This window comes from Mus caroli, chromosome 11 (assembly GCF_900094665.2).
Source record: "Mus caroli chromosome 11, CAROLI_EIJ_v1.1, whole genome shotgun sequence".
NCBI classification, from domain to species: domain Eukaryota; kingdom Metazoa; phylum Chordata; class Mammalia; order Rodentia; family Muridae; genus Mus; species Mus caroli.
In genome coordinates, this window is record NC_034580.1 from 80693373 (window position 1) to 80716629 (window position 23257).

General features: G+C 39.7%; 1 protein-coding gene and 1 pseudogene across 8 annotated transcripts in view; both read left to right on the forward strand.

Annotated features, from left to right (window-relative positions):
* Bcas3 (BCAS3 microtubule associated cell migration factor) overlaps nt 1-23257 on the forward strand; it is a 470064-nt gene that overhangs the window by 123546 nt on the left and 323261 nt on the right. For all 8 annotated transcript variants that reach the window (XM_021178141.2, XM_021178140.2, XM_021178145.2 and 5 more), the window contains exons 14-15: nt 2704-2797; nt 15264-15397. In XM_021178141.2, coding sequence (XP_021033800.1) covers nt 2704-2797; nt 15264-15397 — 228 coding nt within the window. The remainder of the gene's footprint in view (nt 1-2703; nt 2798-15263; nt 15398-23257) is intronic.
* LOC115032714 lies at nt 13869-14015 on the forward strand (annotated as a pseudogene).

The window sequence follows — 23257 nt, forward strand, 5'->3', positions numbered from 1 at the left end:
AAAAAAAACCAAAAAAAAAAAAAGATTCTTTTCCACAATTTCTTTCTGACTGTAGAATTAAGAGATTTCTGCTAGAGAGACTCTTACTTTAGTTGGATTAATGACACCCCCCGCCCCAAGTTGTTTGTTATATTCAGAATTGGCAGGTAAAGTGTGTAGATGCTGTTCAGTACTGGCATTGTGAGGTGCAGGTCATCTCTGACACATGCAAGTGTCAACCTGGAAGCCTTTGGAATGATGCCATGCAAGTAGGCACATGCATTTGAAATCTTGAAGAATGTGAAAGAGAAGGACAAAAACAATATTAGAAGAAACACACTAGTTGCAGTGCAAGAGTCACAAGGTGGAGTCAGGAGGATCAGAATTTCAAGGTGATTCTTAGCTTAAAACAGATTGACTCTGAGTTACACAGCAAGACTTTTGTCTCTAAGCACAGATAGAACAACAGTAATCATCTATGAATCAGAAAGCAAGATCTATACATACACATACATGCTTCCCTATGCTGTATTTCTTCTTTTTAAATATTTATTTTAGTTACATGTAAACTATAGTTTATATAGAGTTGTCTGCATATACACCTGCATGGAAAGAGGGCATCAGATTTCCTTATAGATGTTTGTGAGCCACTTTGTGGTTTCTGGGAATTGAACTCACGACCTCTGAAAGAGCAGCCAGAGTTTCTGACTCCTGAGCCATCTTTCTAGCTCCTTCATTTACTTAATATTAATATCTGAAAAGGGGTATATTGGCCACTTTTTGAGTTGATATTACACATGAGTGTTATATCTCTGGTGGAAATGTGCCATTGAATAAAGGTCTACATTTTACTAAAATTCATTCAATATCAATGAAAATATATGTTGGTATACATATCATGGTCTACCCAGGGACTACTAAGAAATAGTAACACATACAAGCATGCGCGCACACACACAGAGTTTGAGACAAGGTGTCTTTGTATAGCCCAAACTTGTCTTATATTTGAAATCTTTCTGCCTTAGCTTCATGATCCTAGGGATTATTGGTTTGTAGTAGGATCCCTGGCTAAAGCTATTTTTTAAAAAAAAAACACAAAAGAGGACAATTGGGATAACAACTAGTTTTGATATATTAAAATTTGTAGCATATTTAAGTTTAACAATATCAGTAATCTCTCTGTTACTACTATAAGTAGAATCAAATTCAAAGGTATCTAGATTAAGATTAGATTGAAAGCTAACATTTTATTAAAGTACAAACACCATGAAAACAACAATAGTATTTGAATGTTTATATTCATGCTATTCTATGGAGAGTATCTGTCTGCCTTCTGTCTGTCTTCTTGCACTTACACACACACACACAAATGCAGGCCTGCCAATGTCATACCTGTAGGCGTCAGAAGACAATTTAGAGGTGGCAGTTCTTTTTTCTGTTGTGGGTTCCAGGGCTGGACCTCAGGTAGTCAGGTTTGTGGGGCAAGGATTTTTACCTACTTAGTCTTCTCGATAGTTTTTGTTTTCTTTGCACATACAAAATAAACAAACTTAGGAAATCTCTAAATAATTGTTAATAAGCAGTGGATTTGTAAATAAATCACAGGCAGATCAAAGACACTTAATAAAATTAGGAAGTGTTTTGAACTTGATGGAGATAAACAGTCCTGAACTTTCTGGTAGTGGGTAGAACAAAGTGAGTAGACTCCAGCTTGTTAGGAGAGGAGACACCTCTTCCTTAAGGAAATAAATAGCGCAGAGAGCAGAAGGACATCCTCTAAAACATGAAGCAAAAAAATAATAAGATGAACAAAAATCAGAAAAAAAATAATAAAAATCTTAGAAGTCTTTGAAAAGATAACAGAATGATTATATTCAAAGAATGAGTTGGAGGTTTGTCTAAGCAATATGACAAGAAAATTTATGGTAACAATTGAATACATTTTATGTAACAGCTTATTATGACAGTTTAGTATTATTTAAATCATTGAACTATGAGGTTGAAATCAGTGACTTTTATGGCATGTGAATTGAACCCAAGTAGACCTGCCTGGCCACAGTGCAGTCCTTGTTGTGCCTATTAGGCAAAGAATTTACTTTGTCTTTCAAGGCAGGCATTACTTAGGTAAATGCTCATAGGACATTACCAACATCCTTACAGTCTAGATTCCTGTTTTGTTCTCAGGCTGGCCAGGAATCTTACTGCCTCATCTTCTTGTGTGTCTGTAACACCATAGAACAGTATATTTCCAAATCCAAGATGGCTCAGCTGGTAAAGGTGCCTGCTGCCAAAGCCTGCTGACTGGAGATCTACTTGATAGAAAAGAACTGACTTTTGCAAGTTATGCTCTGACTTCCACTTGAGTGGACACACAAGTGTATAATAAGAGTGTAAAACATTAAACATAATATAAATTGCAATTAATAATTACTCTAATATTATTTGCTTTATTTGTATTTTTCACTCTCTGACCTCTTTAATAACAGGGGAAAAAGTGATTTTTTTTTTTTCCTAACGAAGTCTCTATCTATAGTCATGTCAAGTGTTTGTTTTGGAGTTTATAAACCGTCTGGGAGGGGCATATATGGATTGATGAAGTTGAGGTCAATTGGATGAGAATACCTTTCAGTGTAGTGTGGGCATTTTCTTTAAGGGATTGAGGAATGTGTGTTGTGGCTGCATGCTGTTAGTGACTAGGGTTAACCAGTCTGTCTTTTTCTGCAGGTGCTTGTAAGTGAGGACTCAGACAGTGATGGCATTGTGGCCCACTTCCCTGCCCACGAGAAGCCAGTATGCTGTATGGCTTTTAATACTAGTGGTAAGTTTTTTTGTAAAAACCATGTATCTCATAGTTTTCTAGGAAATAAGTTTGGACATTGAAAATGTATAATGGGGCTGGGGATTGGAGAGAGAGCCCAACAGTTAAAGCCCTTGCTGTGCTTGCAGAGGCCCTGGATTCAGCTGCTAGCACCCACATGTAGACTTACCAAGTGGCTGTATCTCTAGCTCCAAGGGATCTGATACCCTCTTCTGGTCTCCATGGGCACTGCATCCATGCACACAAACCCACATGGAGAAAACACATAGTGCATGTGTATCATAGATAATAATAGGGCCAGTAAGTGGTCTGTGAGTGACTCAGGCTTCAATTTCATTCCACCTCACCCATCCAAAGTTTCATCATCTGTAAAAGGATGTTTGAAATGCAGCAGTTGGCAAGCAGTGTTCCTGAGGTAGCATTAATTTTTGCCTTATAGCCATGCCTCAAATTCCATTATTGCTAACTTGAATTTTAATATATCAGAGACATGTGTTATTTGTTATGAGAGTTGTTTTTTCACATGACAGTGTAATAACTTACTTTTAGTTTTCTCTGTTTCCCTCACTGTTCTGCCTTCTTGTTGCTCCTAAAGCATGTGATGATGACTAATTTAACAAAAATGTGGCTGGGCAGTGGTGACGCACGCCTTTAATCCCAGCACTCGGGAGGCAGAGGCAGGCAGATTTCTGAGTTCAAGGACAGCCTGGTCTACAGAGTGAGTTCCAGGACAACCAGGGTGACACAGAGAAACCCTGTCATGTGGAATGCCCTATTATCCGCTTTTCCTTTAAACTTTCTTTTTAATAAAGAAAATATTGACCTGTTAGATAGAACAGTAGTTTTCTAGCCACCCACTGTTAGGAAGAGTTCTCACCTAGCAAGAAAAGCCAGTTTTCACTGTTTGCATGAACAGAATGAATGCCAGTTTCTTGGTTTGAGTTCTGCCCAGGATAATACTGACTGCTTGGTTTCTAAACAGAAGATGAAACCACTGTTTGTTTCAACGCTGGCTCTGCCTTTGCTAATGTACAGGCTTCAGGTCCTGCTCATTTGGGGGATGTATCTGAGAGTTTTATCATTCTTATCTCATTACTGTCACTTAAGTACTTGTCATTGGGTGATCTTTTTTCTCTCGCATATGTAGCCCAGGCTGGCCTCCATCCTTAGTCTGGGATGGTGGGACATTGGCTTGGTCCACTATTCCCAAATTTCATTAGTGTTTTGTCTGGCTTCTCAGTGTGTTCTGTTCCTAATTGCATTTAGGTGTGTGTGCATGCACAGTGCCCTCCTGCACAGGTGTCTAAACCAATGACTGTGATTCCTTTTAGTTTCTTTAGTTTCAGTGTTCAGGGTAGCAGAGAGATTTTTTTGTTACTTTCCATTTGAATTCTACTTTACAGATTCATTACTAAGCTGGGTATTAAGCATGAGGATATGAAATGAGTTTTTCCCCGTTCACTGGCAGAATTATATTGTTAGGTCTTGAGTTGTATAATTTGAGTGGATCTTAATGCAATATGCACCTTTTGTATTCAAATTGACATAGTTGATGTATTTGAGTCTTTCATTTCAATTGATGGGTTTTTATTGTACAGTAAGTTTTAGATTCTTTACTAAATGAAGCAGTTCATCTTTTCCCAAGGATGTTTCATTTATATCATGAGATTTTTACCTATATTAGCCCACTAATCATGCCTTGCTATTTAAAAGTGATATTTTTATGGGAATTGTAATAGATAACAATAGTGCTTGTTGGAATATTGCAGTTAGGAGGGGTTCTTAAACAATCAAGACACATAAAATAAGTTTTTGGCATTTTGTTTCTAAAGCTGGGCCTTCTCAGGCCCGCTTACTTTATGAATCATATTATACTTAAGGATATGATAAATATAACTTGTTTTAGTCTTTTTCTTTAAAAAGAGACATAGTCTTAGATGACAGTTATATGTTATAATATGTCTGGACAATAGAGGTAAGAAAAAAACCAGACCTTTGGCCATCTCCTGGGCAATGTTCAAATTCTGTAAGCTATGCTTGGTGGCCTACCACCACCACTGTGAGGGTTAGCAGGGCAAGTGGACCCATGGTGCATTACTGCTGCCTTTGTGTTCTGTGGGACCTTTCAGAAACAAAATTAAGGGATGCCAGTAAACAGGCTTGTGAAACTTCTTGTTGAGCAGCTGTGTTCAGTTTGCTTTTTAATTTAGCGTTCCCACACTTGTTTATTAGCTGAGACTCTGAGTCCAGAATCAAAACAAATATTTTAATGGTAGTGTTTATGATTTGTTTGGAGATGCCTTGCTGAGACCTTGTAGGTTCAATATGGGTGGTATATGTCTTTTGCTTTCAATTATTTAGGTATAAAATGAGTAACATTTTCTAGAGAACTTTTGTGTTCTACTTTTCAGGACAGTTTTAGGTTTTTAGCACAGTTGAGCAAGAAGTCGAGTCTGCACAGGGCCATTCTCCCCATGAGCGCTCCCCTTCCTGAAGTCCTTCTGTATCTCAGGGAGCATTCGGGGACAGGACTTGGCCCTTTCCCAGATCAGCACCCACCCTCCAGTTTAGTGTATGGCCCACTTATTCTTACCAAATTCAGAACTTTTAAGCTGTTGCTTTAAAAAAATAGATGTGTTTATATATATATACATATATATATATATATATATATATATGTATATATATGTGCTTGGTCTATATCTGTGTGTACCTTGAGTGACTGATGCTCACAGAAGCCAGGACAAGGTGTCTGATCCCCCAGATCTGCCGTTAGGGACAGTTTTTGGCCAAAGTATGGATGCTGGAAACCTAATTCTGGTCCTCGGAGCCATGTCTGCAGCCACTGAGCTGTTGTCTCTTACTATATTCTGCTCATATGTGTGAGCTGTAGCCTCTGGGAGGTTACAGAACCCTGCTTTGTGCTCACAGGTCTAAGAGGCCCTGTGAGCTTGGTCTCTGAACTTCTGTGTCAGGTCAACCTATGGTCAGGACTTGATTCATTTTTGTTTTGCTCTTTGCTCCCCGTCCCTCCCTCTGTCCCTCCCTCCCTCAATGTTCCACCTTTAGTCAGTCCTCTCTGCTTAGTGAAGAGTGTTCTTCTCCTTTCATTTTTGTTATGGACATAGTTTTCTTATCCATTCAGTAAGAAATTGCATTTCTTTCCTCTTAATGGTTTTTTTCAGAGGAAAAAAAATCAGGTTTTTTTTTCTTTTTATTTTTTATTATTTTTAACTTTTATTTTTTATTTTTGGTTTTTTGGAGACAGGGTTTCTCTGTGTAGCCCTGGCTGTCCTGGAACTCACTTTGTAGACCAGGCTGGCCTCGAAATCAGAAATCTGCCTGCCTCTGCCTCCCGAGTGCTGGGATTAAAGACGTGTGCCACTTGAAGTTTGTATTTGTCTAGTCTTTCTCCCCACCTCCCACTTTTGCCAAATTTCAGCTGTAACTTGGTATCTTCCTGCTTCAGTCTAGGAATCCCATGAGAGACCCTGTTTTTAAAAAAGTAAAGTGTAGAGGAACAGAGGCAACCAAGTTCAGCTTCGCACCGCCCCATGTGGCGCCATGTTGTCTGGCCTCATGTTAGGTGATATATAAGAAGCCTTCTCTGAAGCTCATGAAATGTTATGTCCTCCGCATCCCTTCCCATTTCAGTTCACGTGAACAATTACTGTATCTTCGTGGCCCTGCATCAATACTTCCTCCCTTTTCTAATCAATAAAAGAGGGTATAAAATTGCCATCTCAAACAGTATCTGAACACATAGTGACACCCCACCAGGTGTTCTTCGCTCCTCTTTTTTCCCCCCTTCTCTGTGGTGTTTTGAGGTTTTCACCGATAAGGATATTTCCTTACGCGTTCTGAGTAGAAGTAAGCACTTACTTTGCTTACTGAGCTGTTTAGTTCTTCATGAATTTACACTGAAAAACTAAATTTATTAATTCCATTAGAGTTTTTCATAATCATGAAAAACTCTAGCACTGCCAAGTTAAGTTATTTTCAATTCATGGGTTGAATAAAATCCACTCATTTCTAAGTTATTCCTTAAGTAGCAGTTATTGCCTCATCTGAATTGTTTGGGTGGTCCATGCTGGCATGTAGACATTATAAAGATATTCAAAATTAAACTCTATAATAGATAGGAATTATAAATATCCTGTGAAAACTACATTTTATTTGAGAAATAAAAACAGTAGGTGAGTATGTTGCACACTGTCTCGGCTTAGATGTCAAGACAGATGTACTCTTTACTAAATTGGGAAGCAGAAATGAAAGTGAGTTCCTCGACTGGGTGCAGCACTGAGGACACCTGTGGGCTAAACCTCCTCACTGGCATTCAGTGAAAAGTCCAGAAAAGTCTTCTTCATTGCAGAGTGTCATGCTCTGCAGAGGTGTCACTTCTGCCAGCTGAGCTGCTGGGGCTATGAAGTGAAGCACAGTGACATGTCAATGATTCCTCCTCAGCAGGCATGCTGCTTTTCCATGCATTAACAAGGGGAACATGAATGTTAGGGCTCCAGCAAAGTAGATTAAACATTCCGCCTCTGGACGGTTAGCTGAGTCTTTAACAGAATAGAAGTTCTCCTCGTTACTCTAATGCTGTGTTTTGAGAGGAGGTGGCCATTTGGCAGCTAATTGTTAAAGAGGTTTTAATTGGGTATTTTCCCCACGGAAGCTATTCCTATTGATCGATGCAAAGTGTCATGAGACTCCCTGTCTTTATTTTTACTAATAACAATAAAGACTCACAGTTGTATTTTCAAGTCATAGTTTATAGTTTTACTGTATAGTCTAAGCTACTTTGTACCCCAAACCTAGCCTCATCTCAAACTCATGGTTTAAAAGGTTATTCTTTAAAACTATCTATTCTTTGATGATTGCATATACACATGCGTTATGTCTTCTTTTTTATATATTTTTAATTGGTTATTTTATTTATTTACATTTCAAATGTTATCTCCTTTCCTGGTTTCCCCTCTGCAAGCCTCCTATCCCCTCCCCCTCCCCTGCTCCTTTCATATACACATATATTATGTCTTTTTATCTTAATCCCTCAAGGGTTAGTGTAACAGTCACAAGCCACCACACTTACTGTGTCACAGGAATTTACAGTGTAATAAGGTCTGAGAACTTTCTTCTAACAGCACTGTTCATCAATACTTTAACATTGCAAAGGCAGCCGAAGAATATTACCTGCACTACCACTATACCCTGGTGTGGGGTTGTTATTCTGTTACAAATTTGCATATGCTGTCTGGTTTCATCATCTTGCAAAGTGCTATGTTTAATCAGGTTAGACTTACTCCAGTTATTTTTGCTCCTTTTCAGTTGTCATAGTGTCATCCTATGAGAGAGAGAAAGCTTAGTGGGGATTAGGATTAATGAGTGTAGTACCTGATACTTTGAAAAGAAGAAATTGTAGTTTTGTTTTACACATCTTATACATTACATAATGTACATGGATACATTATACAATGTAAATATTTTATTATATTAAGTAACATGATAAAACATCTATATAACATAATTTCAAATATCTTTTCATGTTAGTGCTATGCAAATTCTAAAGCAACTCTGAATTTGCAATAGCCCATTCTTACTTGATTGAGTGGCTATGGTTTTGTAACTCTGAATTAGTAGGCAGTGGGGATGTTTGCAGTGGGTACTGTGTAGACTTGGACCTACAAGGCACAGGTGGATGGCTCCGTCAGTGAAATGTTTGCCACAAAAATATGAAGGATCGAGTTTGGATCCCCACCACCCATATGGGTAAAGCTGAGTGTGGCAGTCAGTGTGTCTAGAATCCTGCTACTGGGAGGGCAGACACAGGATACGTGTGGATTGCTGGGAGGCAGCTTCGTGAATTGCTGGACTCTAGATTCAGTGAGAGACACTGTCTCAAAAAATAGAGAGAAACTGATTTAAGTTCAAAGATAACCAAATAAAACCTCTATAAGTAAACACATACGAGAGAGAGAGAGAGAGAGAGAGAGAGAGAGAGAGAGAGAGAGAGAGAGAGAACAATATTATGTAACTATCTAGATGTACCTATAACACATATTATTGAACCTAAAGAGGGGGTGTACCCAAATATATTCAAATACATACATTAACATAAAAAAACCCCAAGATTTATTTGATGATCTGCTTGTGCACTCCACCTGTGTGTTAAAGCACCTGGGCCCTCACTCTGTACCTGGTCTCTTGCTTTGCCTCTCTGCTCTCCAGTGAGGGGCTTCAGCCTGGAGCTTGCCTCGTTCAGATTAGTCTATTTTCTTGCTATAAATTAAATATTAGTTGAGATATTAACTTAGCTGTAGTTGAGTATATGTCTGTGTATAATTTTCCATGGGATAAAATTGCTATGCATTCAACATACAAGCTATGGGTTTAGAGGTCTAATCTCCCCAGGTCTGGCCACTTATAGATCTTGAGGACTTAGTATTACTTTGTTCCATATTTATAGAGGACACAAATGGTTTTCTCCTTAGACTTCAGAACATATATTGCTTGCTGCCTGGGTTTCCATGCTTCTGAATGTTGATGGCAGCTAAGCATGCTGTTCCTCAGGTTTTACAGAGATAAACTTTGAGACGTTTCCACTCATTTGTCAACCAGGTTATAATTTATCCCCACCTTCCTATGCCATAGTTACCTCCCTGGATTCACCTTTTCTATGATTTAATATTGCTGCCCTCTCATCAGCTTTCCTTTAGTAATGGTAGGATAGGGACGCTTTTATCAAGTTTATCCCTTGTTGCACTTGTAGGGTTTTTTTTTTTTTTTCTGTCTTTACTTTTTGCTAATGGTTAATTTTTGAGAGTGAGTTTTTATGCTGAATATAATCGACTCTGTCTTCCCACTCCCCGCCTCTGCTCTGTCTTTCCTCCTTTCACCTCTTTCTTCCCTCCTCTCACCTCTTTCTCCCTCCTCCTCAGTCTCTGACAGGGTCTCATTGTGCAGCCTTGGCTGGCTTGGAACTTGCTTTGTAGACTGAGTCAGCCTTGAATCCACAGAGCTCTGTGCCTCTGCACATCCTGGGATTGCTGGCATGTGGCATAATGTCTGGCTGATAATGTCTGGTCTTATATGGAGTTGCAAAGAATATAAAATTAGTCAAACTAATCATGTAAAAGATGAATAAAACTGTTTATATTACAAAATAAAAGACTGTATAGTTAAACACAGGCAGGAATAGAATAATCTATTAATTTTTTAAAGAAAAATAGAATTAATTTATCAAGACAAGTATAATGTTCTTAGTGAATTTGGCTGGGAAAACAGGATATTCCTTTAATTAAAAACATACACACAATCAACTTGGAATAGATCACAGAATTTTAAATCTAAGACAGGGAAACTTCAAAAAAGAGAGTGCAGGTTATATAGCTCTTAACTCAGAGAAGGGAAAAATGCCTCTCGCTCTTAAAGAATTAGCTGTCATCCAAAACTAAGGGCAGCTCCAGCGGCTCCAGTGCTCTCCCCTGGACTCAGAGGGGGTGTGACTGCCCTCACTCACGTGTCTCTGCTCGCTCAGAGTTAGAAATAGTAAAATAAATTCTAAGCAAACACAGATATGTGAAAAGAAAACTCAGTTTGAAATTTGTGAAAGTCACGATGTAAATATCTGTAGAGTGGAGCAACATGCAAAGTAAAACCAGGAAACATAACAGATTGGCCACTGGGATGATTACAATTTCAAAGGATAGACAATGGTTGAAATTTGTAAGCATCTGGGAAAAGATGATTGTCATTTTCAAAACAGTTTGGCATTGTCAAGCATTTAATATCTGACCACAGCATCTTGCCTTTCCATAATCAACTCATAGAAATAAAGCAGCCACACAGAAAGTAGTGTTGAATACTGAATAAATAGCAGTTTGAGTGACAGTGTTCAGAAAACGGGGACCACTGGAGAATGGATACAGAGACGGCAGCATGTCCTATTCTGTGATGTAAGCAAGTCAACAAACTGCAGTTACTTCTGGTGAACAGACCCAGAACTCCTGTGTGAGTGCTTTTTGACAAGGTCTTACATACCATCTCAGTTCTAAAGCAGGCAGTATGAATTCATTTTAGGAAAGAGGTCTGTGGTTAGCCTGGTGATGGGGAGGTAGGTGATGGACAGTTGCACACATTAGGGATACATTTCTGACACCTCTGTCTTAGTTTTGATAACAACTGTGTTGATGTATTAGACTCATAAAAATGACCTTTTAAAAATGAATACATTCATTGTAATAAGGCTCAAGAAATTAGGAATATATTCTGATGTATAATAAGAATAACAAACATTTGGAAAAATAAGGGACTTATAAACATATACTTAAATATAAGTATACTGCAATTTCTATTTGATAACACAGGCCTACTGCAGATTGTAACGTTACAGTAATTATTTTGGGGGTTATGACATAGGCTCTGTTGTGCAGCTCAGGCCTGAGGCCTGGCGTTTTGTTTGCGCAGGCATGCCCAGGTCACAGTGTTCAACACTGAAACCTGAGGGAGAGAGCCAGAGGCACTTCCATAATCCTAAAAACCTCAGAGTTCAATCTTTTATTCTCTAACTGCTGAGGTTAGGTGGCTGGATGTATGTTAAAGAAAAAAATGAGTCAGAAGTGCAATGTATGTGTGTAATATCGTCTTTCTTTTGAACCTATGTTGGTTACAGATATAGACAACTCTAGGAACGACATCAACACAATCATCTCTTTTGTTTTCTTAGCGCTGTTTCCTTCAGTGTTTCTCACAGGATATTTTGTAGTGCATTTTATAAAGATTTACATTCTTGTCTCCTAAATCGGAAGAGTACATTGATGACCGGGTTGATTATCAGTGTCTTTAAAAAGCCTAAGTAACTGCTGGAGAAATTCATGCTCTAGGGTTAGATGCTTAGGCCAGAAATGGGGAGCTTGCATTATGTGGCTCTAGCCACAACATGGCAAACAAAAACAAACAAACAACAACAACAAAACCAAAGCCTCCGAGAGGGGGAGAGACAGAGACAGAGAGACAGACAGACAACTGTGGTGGTGGAAGAAAAGCAATTCAGAAGTGGACTCTGTACTTGGGGACTTTGAGCTTTGAGACCACTGTTGTGAACTTGAGCTGATTTTCTATCAATACTGAGATTCTACTTTTTATTTATTTATTTATTTATTTTACACATTTGACTCTATGCCACTGAAAGTTTACAAGTATAGGTCAGATATAATACCTTGCAAAAATTAATGATAAAATATAATTGGTAAACCTTGTTTTATGAGTACTACAGTGTGTTGTTCCATTAAGACTTGTGTCTGACCCTGTCCTCTGCTTATGACTCTTTGGAAGAGAGTGTGAATAACTGGTAATTTGTCTTTGAATTCTCGTGTGTGTACATGATGAAGAACCATTCAATTAGATAGGTGTTATAAATAGGACTTTGGAAAAAAAGACAAATCATGTTTCCAAGATTTTATAGCCTGTGTTCACTGCTGTTTTGCTAGTCTTTAATTTCATTCTTTGGTCTGACCAGCTTTGCCCATGTGAAAAGACTTAGCTCTGCAGAAGCCACAACAGCCTCAACTAAGCTCACTCTTCTGCAGCCCCCTCAGACTCTAGAGAACACCGAGTACTATCAGGGCGTCAGCCCCCGCCCGCCAACACTGAAGCTCATCTATCAAACTTGAGGCTTCAAGTGAGCGAGAGGAAGCTTCCAGATAAACACACAGCAGCGCCTAAATAGCTAATCACTCTGGGCTTCCGCTTCCAGGCCCTATAATTAGAAGCCCTTCTTTTCCTTGTATTCCCAGATGACGCAAATGCTTTTTGTGGCTTGGCACCTCATTTGGGGCGTGGGTTTAGTTTATGGCCAGGCCAGCGTCTGGTTTAGTCTTCTGATGCTGCATAAATAGTTCTCAAGCCGCAGTCTATGCTGTATGACTTTTTCCTTTTATGTATATGTGCTTTAAAACTTGTTTTCCAGAAAAAAAAAAGAGCTTACTGTTTTCAGTATGTATGTAAAAGAGGAAATTGTACATTAAAAAAGGCACTTGATTCTGTAGAAATGCACTAGCTGTTTCTTCCTTTTCTCTGCCTTTTCAAGTGTTTATGTTCTAAACGTTTTGTGGAGCGTATAAACTCATTTACAGACTAGGAAGCCAAATTTGGATGAATGGAAGAGGACAGCATCTGAGGTAGGATTTGTGTGCTTATAGAGGTGCAGATGGTAAGGACTATTGCTCTACAAGAGAGGTTGACTTAGAAACAACCAGAAAGACCATATTTAAAATGCTCAACTGTGATTGCCACTCACATGTAGAACAGTAGTGGCCTGATTCAGTCAGCCTTTCATTTACTTGCTCATTCTGAGGAGAATGTTGTGAGTGTACATTTATACACACACACACACACACACACACACACACACNCNCNCNCTCTCTCTCTCTCTCTCTCTCTCTCTCTCNCTCNCTCNCTCCCTCCCTCCCTCCCTCCCTCCCATTACAATAATGTTTCTGTTGTTTGTTAAGTGCCCCAAACTGATTTTTGTGGAAAGGTAGAATCAGAAGTCGGCAGCTGCGTTGGGTTATTCAGACTTCCTGTGACTGAGCAGAAAGCAGGAGTGGGAACAGCATGCAAGCCTTGAGTCCCAGCATGGCTGGGACGGAGCATAGACACACACAGGGTGGCTCTCAGGAAGACAGGCATGTGAGGGCGCCTCATGGCCATACCTAGATATGGTGGGAGAGAACCTAATGTGTCTATTAATTATTACCCATTATTAAATTAATATAATAGTTGCTACTTTTCATTGATTAAAATGTATATAGCCAGAAAAATGGTTAGCCAGGGAAATGTCACCTTTAGATGGACTGTATCCTCCCATGTTAGTGATAGCCCTTACTTCTGTGCCACTTACTCATGCCCTTTATTACCGTGTGTCAACAAAACACTCAACACAATAAAAGAAAAGAACAGACCTTGGAAGTTAGGTGTGTGCAGCATGCACTATGGAACAGTCAATTTAGAATAAAAAGGGATTATTTCTCAGAACAACAGCTTAAAGCTCAATATTAAAAAGAAAATTTTCTTATTTCCCTAGAAGAGGAGATAGCATGACCAAGAAGGCCGTTTTCATCTGTTGCACTATGGCTCTGCTAACCCTGGGATTTCCTCAAAAACGGGAAACTCAACTGCTAATTTATGGTAGCTGGAAACTGTGTTCTCATTCTTCCCCAGCCCATTTAAAAATAATTCTAGGGCTGGTGAGATGGCTCAGTGGGTAAGAACACCCGACTGCTCTTCTGAAGGTCTGGAGTTCAAATCCCAGCAACCACATGGTGGCTCACAACCATCCGTAATGAGATCTGACGCCCTCTTCTGATGTGTCTGAAGACAGCTACAGTGTACTTACATATAATAATAAATAAATAAATCTTAAAAAAAAAATAATTCTAAAGAGCCTGCCTGTGGTGGTACATGCCTTTCCCCCTGCATTCTTGTGTCATTAGTCTAAAGATTTATGTGCTTTGGGGATGATGCAGAGGCAGGAGGATCTCTGAGTTGGAAGCCAGCCTGGTCCATAGAGTGATTTCCAGGACAGCCAGGGCTACACAGAGAAACCTTGTCTCAAAAAACGATGATGATGAGGAGGAGGAGGAGGAGGGGGAGGAGGAAGAGGAGGAAAAGGAAGAGGAGGATAGTACAAGTAGTAATAGTAGTAGTATAATAAGAAGCCAAAGTAAAAATAAAGGTTCTTCTACTCAAGCAAAGAAAAAGTAAGCAGACAGCAGATAAATTAATCAACATGAAGTTATATTTCACTCCACTAATTAATGTACTACATGAGAATGTAGGGAATGAAATAATTAAAGTCATATTGAATTATAGAGAGATGCCAGTGGTCCGTAATTTGACGAAGCGGCACCACGCAGTAGCTTTTCCTGTCCTCCCAGGCAGGAGGATTGAATTTCAGAACTAAGGTTAGCAATTAATACAGGGACTCCTGTATTAATTGAGGCAGGGTCTCTCGTTGGCCTGGAGTTCACCACTTAGGCTAGACTGGCTAGTGGGTTTGGGATCCTCCTATTCTATGTCTTCAGTGTGCACCACCAGGGTGGGCACTTTTACATGAATTCTAAAGGTTTGATTTCATCCACGTAAAACCATCATATCACCACACCAGCCCAGCCATCTTCCCAAACCTCAGCATGTTCTGACAATTGCTGAAAACTTGGTAATTTTTGGATATAAAATTTCTTCCTGCTGCTCATAAAGGGCATCCTGCTTCCTCTGTTTAGTAGCTTCTCTGTTGGTACTGGTGTGAGATTATAGAAAGAATGTGCTTTATTTTAATTATTTTATTTTATAACTAATATCCTTTTCCCCATTCTTAATACTTAAGAATAGTACTGGTTGTTCTGTAAATATCTTATCCACATACATAATCACTTTTATTTTTATCCTTTACTTTTTTATCTTCCAGGAATGCTTTTAGTCACAACAGATACTCTTGGCCATGACTTTCATGTCTTCCAAATCCTGACTCATCCTTGGTCATCATCACAGTGTGCTGTCCATCATCTGTACACACTTCACAGGGGAGAGACCGAGGCCAAAGTAAGTGTGCGCTCTCCCTGAAGGGATTGATTTCTTGGTGCAGTATGGCAGTTGAGGTAATTGGAGATTCATATCAATTTGGAGATTAGTATTTATGAGAAAACAATATTCTCTGTATTAGAGTAAGTTCTAGTAAATTGTGGAAAGATACCTAGTCTACCTAATGAATCATAAGGAATAAACCCTACCTCATTGTTATTGAGGACTAGAGAAATGGTTCTTGCTGTTCTTCAGTTGGACCTATGTTCAAATCCTAGAACCTACACCAAGCAGCTCACAACCTCCTGCAGCCACAGGAGAAGATCAAGGAGAGCCAGTGTTCTCTTTAACTAACTGTGGGCATCTGCACACACTCATGTGACACTCATAAACATCCACACAGTTAAATAATGAAGTTTTCTTTTTAAAAATGCTGACATGTGAGTAATCAGCCTGACCTTATTCTTTATCCTGTCTCCCTTTTTTTGCTCCAAAGGAAACCCTGCTTCGAGGTCTGTTTCTGAGGGCCTTTTTGCTAGGCACTTTGTGTTTTTTAAGCTTTTTTATGTAAATTGGCCAGTATTGTAGATACATACATATTTTCTTTTAAGAGTGTGTTTTCAGTTTCATTTTGAGACAGGGTCTCATTACACAGATAGGCTTTGAACTTGCTGTGTAGCTATGCATAGCCTTGATCTCCAGGTCCTCCTGTCTCCACTTCTCCAGTGCTTGGATTACAGCTGTGTACCACCATAGTATGCAGGAGTTAATTTTTAAACACTTATGGATACAGATATGTAAATGCTATGCAAGCATGCATTTCACAATACTTTCCTTTATAAAATCTAATGGTTATCTTATTAGGTAGGGTACCGGGATTCTTACATGTACTCAGATTTGGTTTTTGTTCATTTTGTTTTTTCGAGACTGGGTTTCACTGGCTTGCTTTGGCTGTTCTGGAACTTACTCTGTGGATCAGTCTGTTCTTGAACTCATGGAGATCCGTCTGCCTCTGCCTCCTAAGTGCTGGTAATAAAGACATGCACCACCAACATGTCTGGCCAATATTTGTAACATCACAATGCCGGCACCATGTTTTCTTCTTCTCATAAAATCTCATGGTGATTTATTTCCCTCAAGCTGGTGGCTCTGCGCATCCCAGCCATCACCACTTAAAGCTACATTTTAGAATTCATCATTGTTAAAATACTAGATATGGTGAAAGCAAAGGGAACCAGCTGAGGCTCCATGATGTGTTTTGACACCAGCTTGGTTGTTTTTTTTGTTTTTTTTTTTTTTCTTTTTTGGTTTTTTGAGACAGGGTTTCTCTGTGTAGCCCTGGCTGTCCTGGAACTCACTTTGTAGACCAGGCTGGCCTCGAACTCAGAAATCTACCTGCCTCTGCCTCCCAAGTGCTGGTATTAAAGGCGTGCGCCACCACACCTGGTGACACTTGCTTGTTAATGTGCATGTGAAAGGAGGTGAAGAGGCACAGCCAGAGGCGCTTTATTTTGTAATATGGCAAACTGTTTTAACTTTATGATACTTGTCTATCTCAAGTATCAAGTATCTCTGGAATTTTATTTTAAAAATAAGTTGTTCCTTAAGGATTCCTGTATATTTTAGGCTTTCAGTAAACCAGGCATAATTTTCTCTCAGGTTTTTATTTATTTTTATTATTGCTGGACCAGCAGTCAAACTCAGGACCTCTTACAATGTTTGGCAAGCACTTGTACCCCTGAGCTGCGGCCCAGCTCAGCTCTTAATGGTCAGCATGGTCCTGGCTCCCTCTGTGAGCCTGCATCTACTGCAAATGAGAACATCTTCTCTCATAGCCATAAGGAGCTTCTAAAAGACTAAGTAAAAATAATTCTGACCTTTTAACTGTCAAACCCCAGCTCAATGTCATTTGTTGTTGTTCCAAAAAGTAGCAGAAGGATCTAACTCAGAAAAGTGAGCTGTCATATTTTAAGTCTGTTTCTTTCAGGAACTGCTCATTATTTCTCAGCCATTTATGATTTCCGCACATTGAATGTTACAGCCCATTTCTTCTGTGGTGTCTTCCTCAGTAGTGACAGATGTCTGTATCCTCACTCTATTCTGAGGTAGACTGTGACTTTTGAGATAGGGTCTCATTTTGTTCTCTAGGCTGGCTTGGAAGCCTCCTTCCTCTTTTCTCTGTTGGGATAACAGGTCTTCAGTTCTGCTAATTGTTTGGTCAGGATACCAATATTTTAATTTTTCTTTCTTCTTTAGAAGGCATATCCTTGCTCGATAGTTATTTTAGCATTTAGAGTGGTCCAGATGTGGAAAGTGGGCAGCTATTGACATGGCCCCGAATGTATCTCAGACTTGTCTTGACATACCTGTCATGTCTTGACATACCTGTCATGTCTTGAGCATTCTTTGCTAAGGAGCTGACTTCTTTATGTCCAGCGTCATGCTTTACTTTGTTCAGTGGTGCAGTGTGAGACAGGCATCCTGTGTGTTTATTTCATATCTCTTGACACAGTTCTATTCTCCTGTTTTAAAACCTGCTTTGCCTTAAGGCATCTCCCAGCCTCATCAAAACCATTGAGACTGTGAATGTTTCAGCACCTGCCCCTGTTTTTAATGCCTTGTTTCTCTGAGTATTATTTGCTATTTAACTTAAACCCTAGGCATTCCGTGAGGAATCATGATCTTGTAAGTCTTAGGGCAGTGCCGCCCTCCTTGATATCTGGTATTTCCAGCCATTTGTCCATTGATCAGGTAGGCAAATGAACTAGAAATTGCTAACAATGATTTTGCTCAGGGCCTACCCTGTAATTTGGAATTTCTAAAAACCAAACATAAAGTTATAAGGACCTAAGTTGGTAACCATAAAATTAATTGTTATAAAGTCTACTGAAATTATTTTGAACTGATAAAATTTAATACCGATCATGAAATCTGTCTGGCACATGATTTATCTGGCCATCTTTTAGTACTTGAAAAATCATATTATTCTGAATTCTTCCAAGAACTCCAAGGGCACTTTAATCAGGCAAGGGAATAAAAAAAGTATATGGATCTAATTACGATGAATTAAGTTGTTTTGTGGTCTTTGACTGGGGATATCCTCTGCATCTGACAGTAATTTTCCCCTTGAAGCACATATGCTCTGAGGAGAATGCCCTTGTTCTAGCAGCGGCTTGAGTCTCACTGATACCTTGTCAGTAGGCTCCAGTATGGCTTGCTCAGGTCCTCTATACAGATTCCTTGTCAGTAGGCTCCAGCCTGGCTTGCTCAACCCTCCATACCAAGACCTTTTTCATAGACTACATCATGTCTCACTCAAGCCCACTGTTGCCATTTTGTAATTTATTTGTTAAGTAGCAATATCATTTTTGAAACATGTAAATATTTTCATGTTAAAAGATTTACAATGTAGTACGATTAATACCTTTTTAGTTCTGAAGTTGAAATGAACCTAACTATATTATTATTTTAAATTATTTGTGTTTGAGATAAAAGGTAATTTTTAGTGTCTATATGTTCCAAACACTGTGTGCTTCTGCTTGTGCAGAAATGCCACTTTGTTGTGGTTTGGAATCACGGTAAGCCTGTGATTTACTGGTTATCCCAGTCATTCATATAGATCCGCCAACCCCCCATTTTATTAAGATATTGTTCACAGACTATTGAAGTATACAGTTCCCAGGCACCTTAGTATATTATCAGTAGTCTAGACTGCCATCTGTGTTTGGTTTCTGTCCCTTTCTCGTCTCTGAAAACACACACTCCGTCATAGCCCTCCTTCTGCATCCCGTGCCTCCAGCTGCCCTGTGTATTTTGCTGAGATAAGCAGATTACTTTCTTTAAACTTCAGGTTAATTATCTAGAAAAGTGGTAGTCTGTACGTGATGGTTCACTGGGGCTTACTGAGGACAGGCAAGGGAACTCCTGTTGGGTTTGCTGTCTCCCTGTGTTAATGAGATTCAACTCTAGGCATCCAAAGTCACAGATTCTCAGGACAGAGAACTGGAAAGAAGGAACATGCCAGAGATGTGCCAGGGACATCTGAAAATGTGAAAGGCACATCTGTCATCAGGAAATGAGCGAATAAAGCTATATGCAAGGAAGACATGAATGCCTTGGCAGAAAATATAAATTTCTCTTTTAAAATAGCACACAGTAAGTTATTTTAAAAAACGTTAGAAGGTAAAAGTTAGAGCATAAAGACCAATCTGAAGGCCTAAAATCCCAGTGATTTAGGAATACAAAACAGAAAGACCCTGCCTTAAAAGCTGAAAAAGGAGCTGGGATGGAGGTTAGCAGTTACAGTATTTGCCTAGCATGGGCCAAACCCTGAGTTCACTTACTGTTATGGATGGGCTCACTCTCTGTCTCTCTTTGTCTCTCTGTTTCTCTCTCACTCTCTCCTAACAATTAGTTGATAATTTAAATATATCTCAGTGTCTAAAATACTACATTATATCCATCCTGGGAGAGCTAGAAAGCACTGCTGAAAATCAATAAATGCCTGACTCTGGAATACATTATAGCATTATAGTATTAGTTTCCTCTGAGTTTATTTGTAATTTCTATGGAAATCTCAGTGAGATTTTTTTCTTCTGTAGTATATACCTTATAGAAAGCCTTATTGAATTTACTTGAATCCAGTCTGGTATGATGATGCATGCCTAGAATTGCAGCACTCAGAAGGGAAAGACAGAGAAAACAGCAAGTTCACCCTAGTCTTCATAGTGAGTTCAAGGCCCTCCAGGATTTGTAGTGAGACTCTGTCTCACTACAAATCAAAAACCACCAAACAAATACAAATAATTGGGAGGGATTTTGGCACTTGATTGTCAACTCAGGGGAGTGATGGACAAGTGTGAAACCAATGACCACATAGCTTTTATAAGGAAAGCAAAGAAACTAATGTCGCTTAGGTTTGCCACAGATTTTTTAAAATGTGACACTAATAGTAAAATCCATTAAAGCATGCAATTTATAAACTTAGGCTCATTAAAGTAAAACACTTGTCTTCTGAAGGAAGCAATTAGAAGGAGAAGACTGTCTTGCATCTGTGATTCCGTTTAAGAACCATCAGCAAGTTCGGTTGGCAGAGTGCTTGCCTAGTGGGTCAGTTACCCCTGTAGGTGTGACAGAACACTGACAAAAGAAACTTGAGGAAGGAAGGCTTCGTTTTTGTCTGGAAGTTCTGGAGGACAATCCATCATGATAGGAGAGCGATGGTCTCAGGAGATAGAGGCATCTGCTCCTGTGTCCACAGAGAGCAGGGAGGAATGAATGCCTGTGCTCAGTGTAAAAAGTGTTTGTGTGTGTGTGTGTGTGTGTGTGTGTGTGTGTGTGTGTAGCGCATGTGCATATGTGTGTGGGCATGTGCTTTCACACACTTGCTCTTGTAGAAATTAGAGTGAGTTCTCTCCTTCTGTCCCAGTTTTTCCATCAGAGTTGGTAGAAAGTGTCTTGACTGCTAAACCATCTATCTTGGACCTCTTTGGACCTCCTTGACTTTGGAACCATGTGTAGATGACCACAGGCTCCTCCTGATCCTTTTACCCTCACCGCTTGTGTGCTGGGACATGAGATGTATGTTGCCATGATCATACCGTTCATAGAAGTCCAAACACACAGGTTATGATCAAGGAGCCATTCCTTGCAATTCTCTCCAGTTCTACCGGTGGGGTCATTGTGGGTCTTCCCAGTCTGGGTCGTCTTCCCTTCTTAATTTTGTGTCTAGATACATTTTACTGGACTTAATTTGCACATCTTTGCTCGTCTCTGCCTTTGGACTGGCTCATTTTGTTAACCAATAGCCTTTGTAGACAGTATTAAGTGAGCTGGCATGCTTGGCCCAGGTTCACTGTTTGTCTTTCTCTGATTCAGATAGGCAAGACATACGTCCATTTTTGGTTCCCCAGTGCCAATTGCTGCTTACCTCTGTCTTCCTGGGTTATTGAGGCTACACAGCTCTCCTGGCCATGGGGAACCATCATGTCCATCTTAGTCAAGGCATCAGGAGCTTTGGGAAGGAGCTCTGTGGGTCAAGTGGCTATTGAACCCATGGCAGAGAAGATGATGTAGGAGCCTGGACCTTGAGATCACACTCTCCTCTTGGAGCCTTTGATCCCACTCACTTCTCTGACCTCTTTCACCTTCACAGTTGCCCATCCCAAAGTGGAACCAGCATGCCCCTGTCCTCCTTGGGTCAGTTCTTCAGTCCTGGTTAGAACTAAGCAACTCTTTAAATAGCTAACCTCAAAACAAAACAACAACAAAAAAAATCTATGTGTACTTAGCCTCTCCCTCTGGCAGGTGGCGATGTTGCGCTGAGATAGTGCCTCAAGGTCTCAGTAGCCTTAATCTCACCCAGAGTTCCTTATGGAACTATACATTGGTCTTGCTGGACAGCACAGGAAAGAACTGGAAGGCTGGTTGGTGGTCAGTGGTGAGCCTGTAGGTGGTGAAGATTTCTGAAACAAGCGTTTAAACCAGTTCAGTCTTCGTCAGTGGTGTGTAGCTGCTTGATCTGAGCGATGTGATCCCACCCTTCTACCTACATGTTCCTGTGTGTGTCCCTTATGGAAACACCGCATATTCAGTGTGAGCCTTAGCCTTCATACCAGTGACAACTGTAATGAGGTGGTGCTATCCACTCCGTGGGTGGCAAGTGAATCAAACTTGTGGATAGGTTGAGAACTTTGGTCTCAGAGCCACAGCTCCAAGATGTTGTGGTGGGGTCCAGGGAGCATCCACACACAACAGGATATACCTTCTTTCTAGAAGCAATGTTATTCAACCTCACTCTCTGGCATTTCTGTCTGCCCTTCCTTCATGTCTATCATGAGTGGATAGTTGGTCACAGGAGCCAGGTCCATGGCAACACATTCTGTTTTTAAATTGAAATGATTATAGTTTTACATGCACTTCTACAGAAAATATTAGAAGATTCCATAAACCTTTTAATATGCCCCGATAATTTTCACAACTTCAGAGAAAAATGTTCCACAATATTATACAACATTTGATTGATTCTACCATTCTCTTTTAGATAAACCAGATTTACATGGAGTTATTGTTCTAATGTGTGTATATTCAATTTTGTAGCAAAATTTTTGTATGTGTAGGTTGTCTGTACCACCAATTTTAAAATACCTGATCCCTCATTGTGGCAGGCTTCTTTCTTTTTTTTGTTTTTTTTTTTGTTTTTTGTTTTTTGAGACAGGGTTTCTCTGTATAGCCCTGGCTGTCCTGGAACTCACTTTGTAGACCAGGCTGGCCTCGAACTCAGAAATCCACCTGCCTCTGACTCCCGAGTGCTGGGATTGGCAGGCTTATCTCTTGTCCTACCTACCTTGCTCAGTTTGTTGGAATGCTTACCTCTTAATGGTGTTTTGGGGTCTTTTGTTGAATTTGTTGATGTGTTTGAGACAGGGCTTTCTGTAGCCCAGGCTGTCTTTGAATCTTGTCTTGTCTCCACCTCATAAATGCTGATTATATGTTTTATGCCACCACACCTGGCTTATTTTATTATTATTTTTTTTAAAGACAGTGTCTCACTGTGCAGTCCTGAGACTCAGTTGCAGATCAGGAATACCAGGAATTCTCTTGTTATAACTTCTTAAATTTTAGTTATTATTACATTTATTCACATGCACACAAACAGACAGACAGACAGACAGGCAGACAATGAATGTGTGTGTCTGGCTGATTTGTCTCCCCAGTCCTTGCTTTTGTTTTTGATGAGATTTCTTCACTTTCTCCAGCAGTGTAAAGCAAGTGATTTGCAGTCTCTCCCCTCCCCCCAGTAGCCCATCTCTTACCTTTTTCTGATGTTAACTCAGAGTAAAACTTAGTTTGATGTGCACAGATTGTGAGTGTACCCTTCTC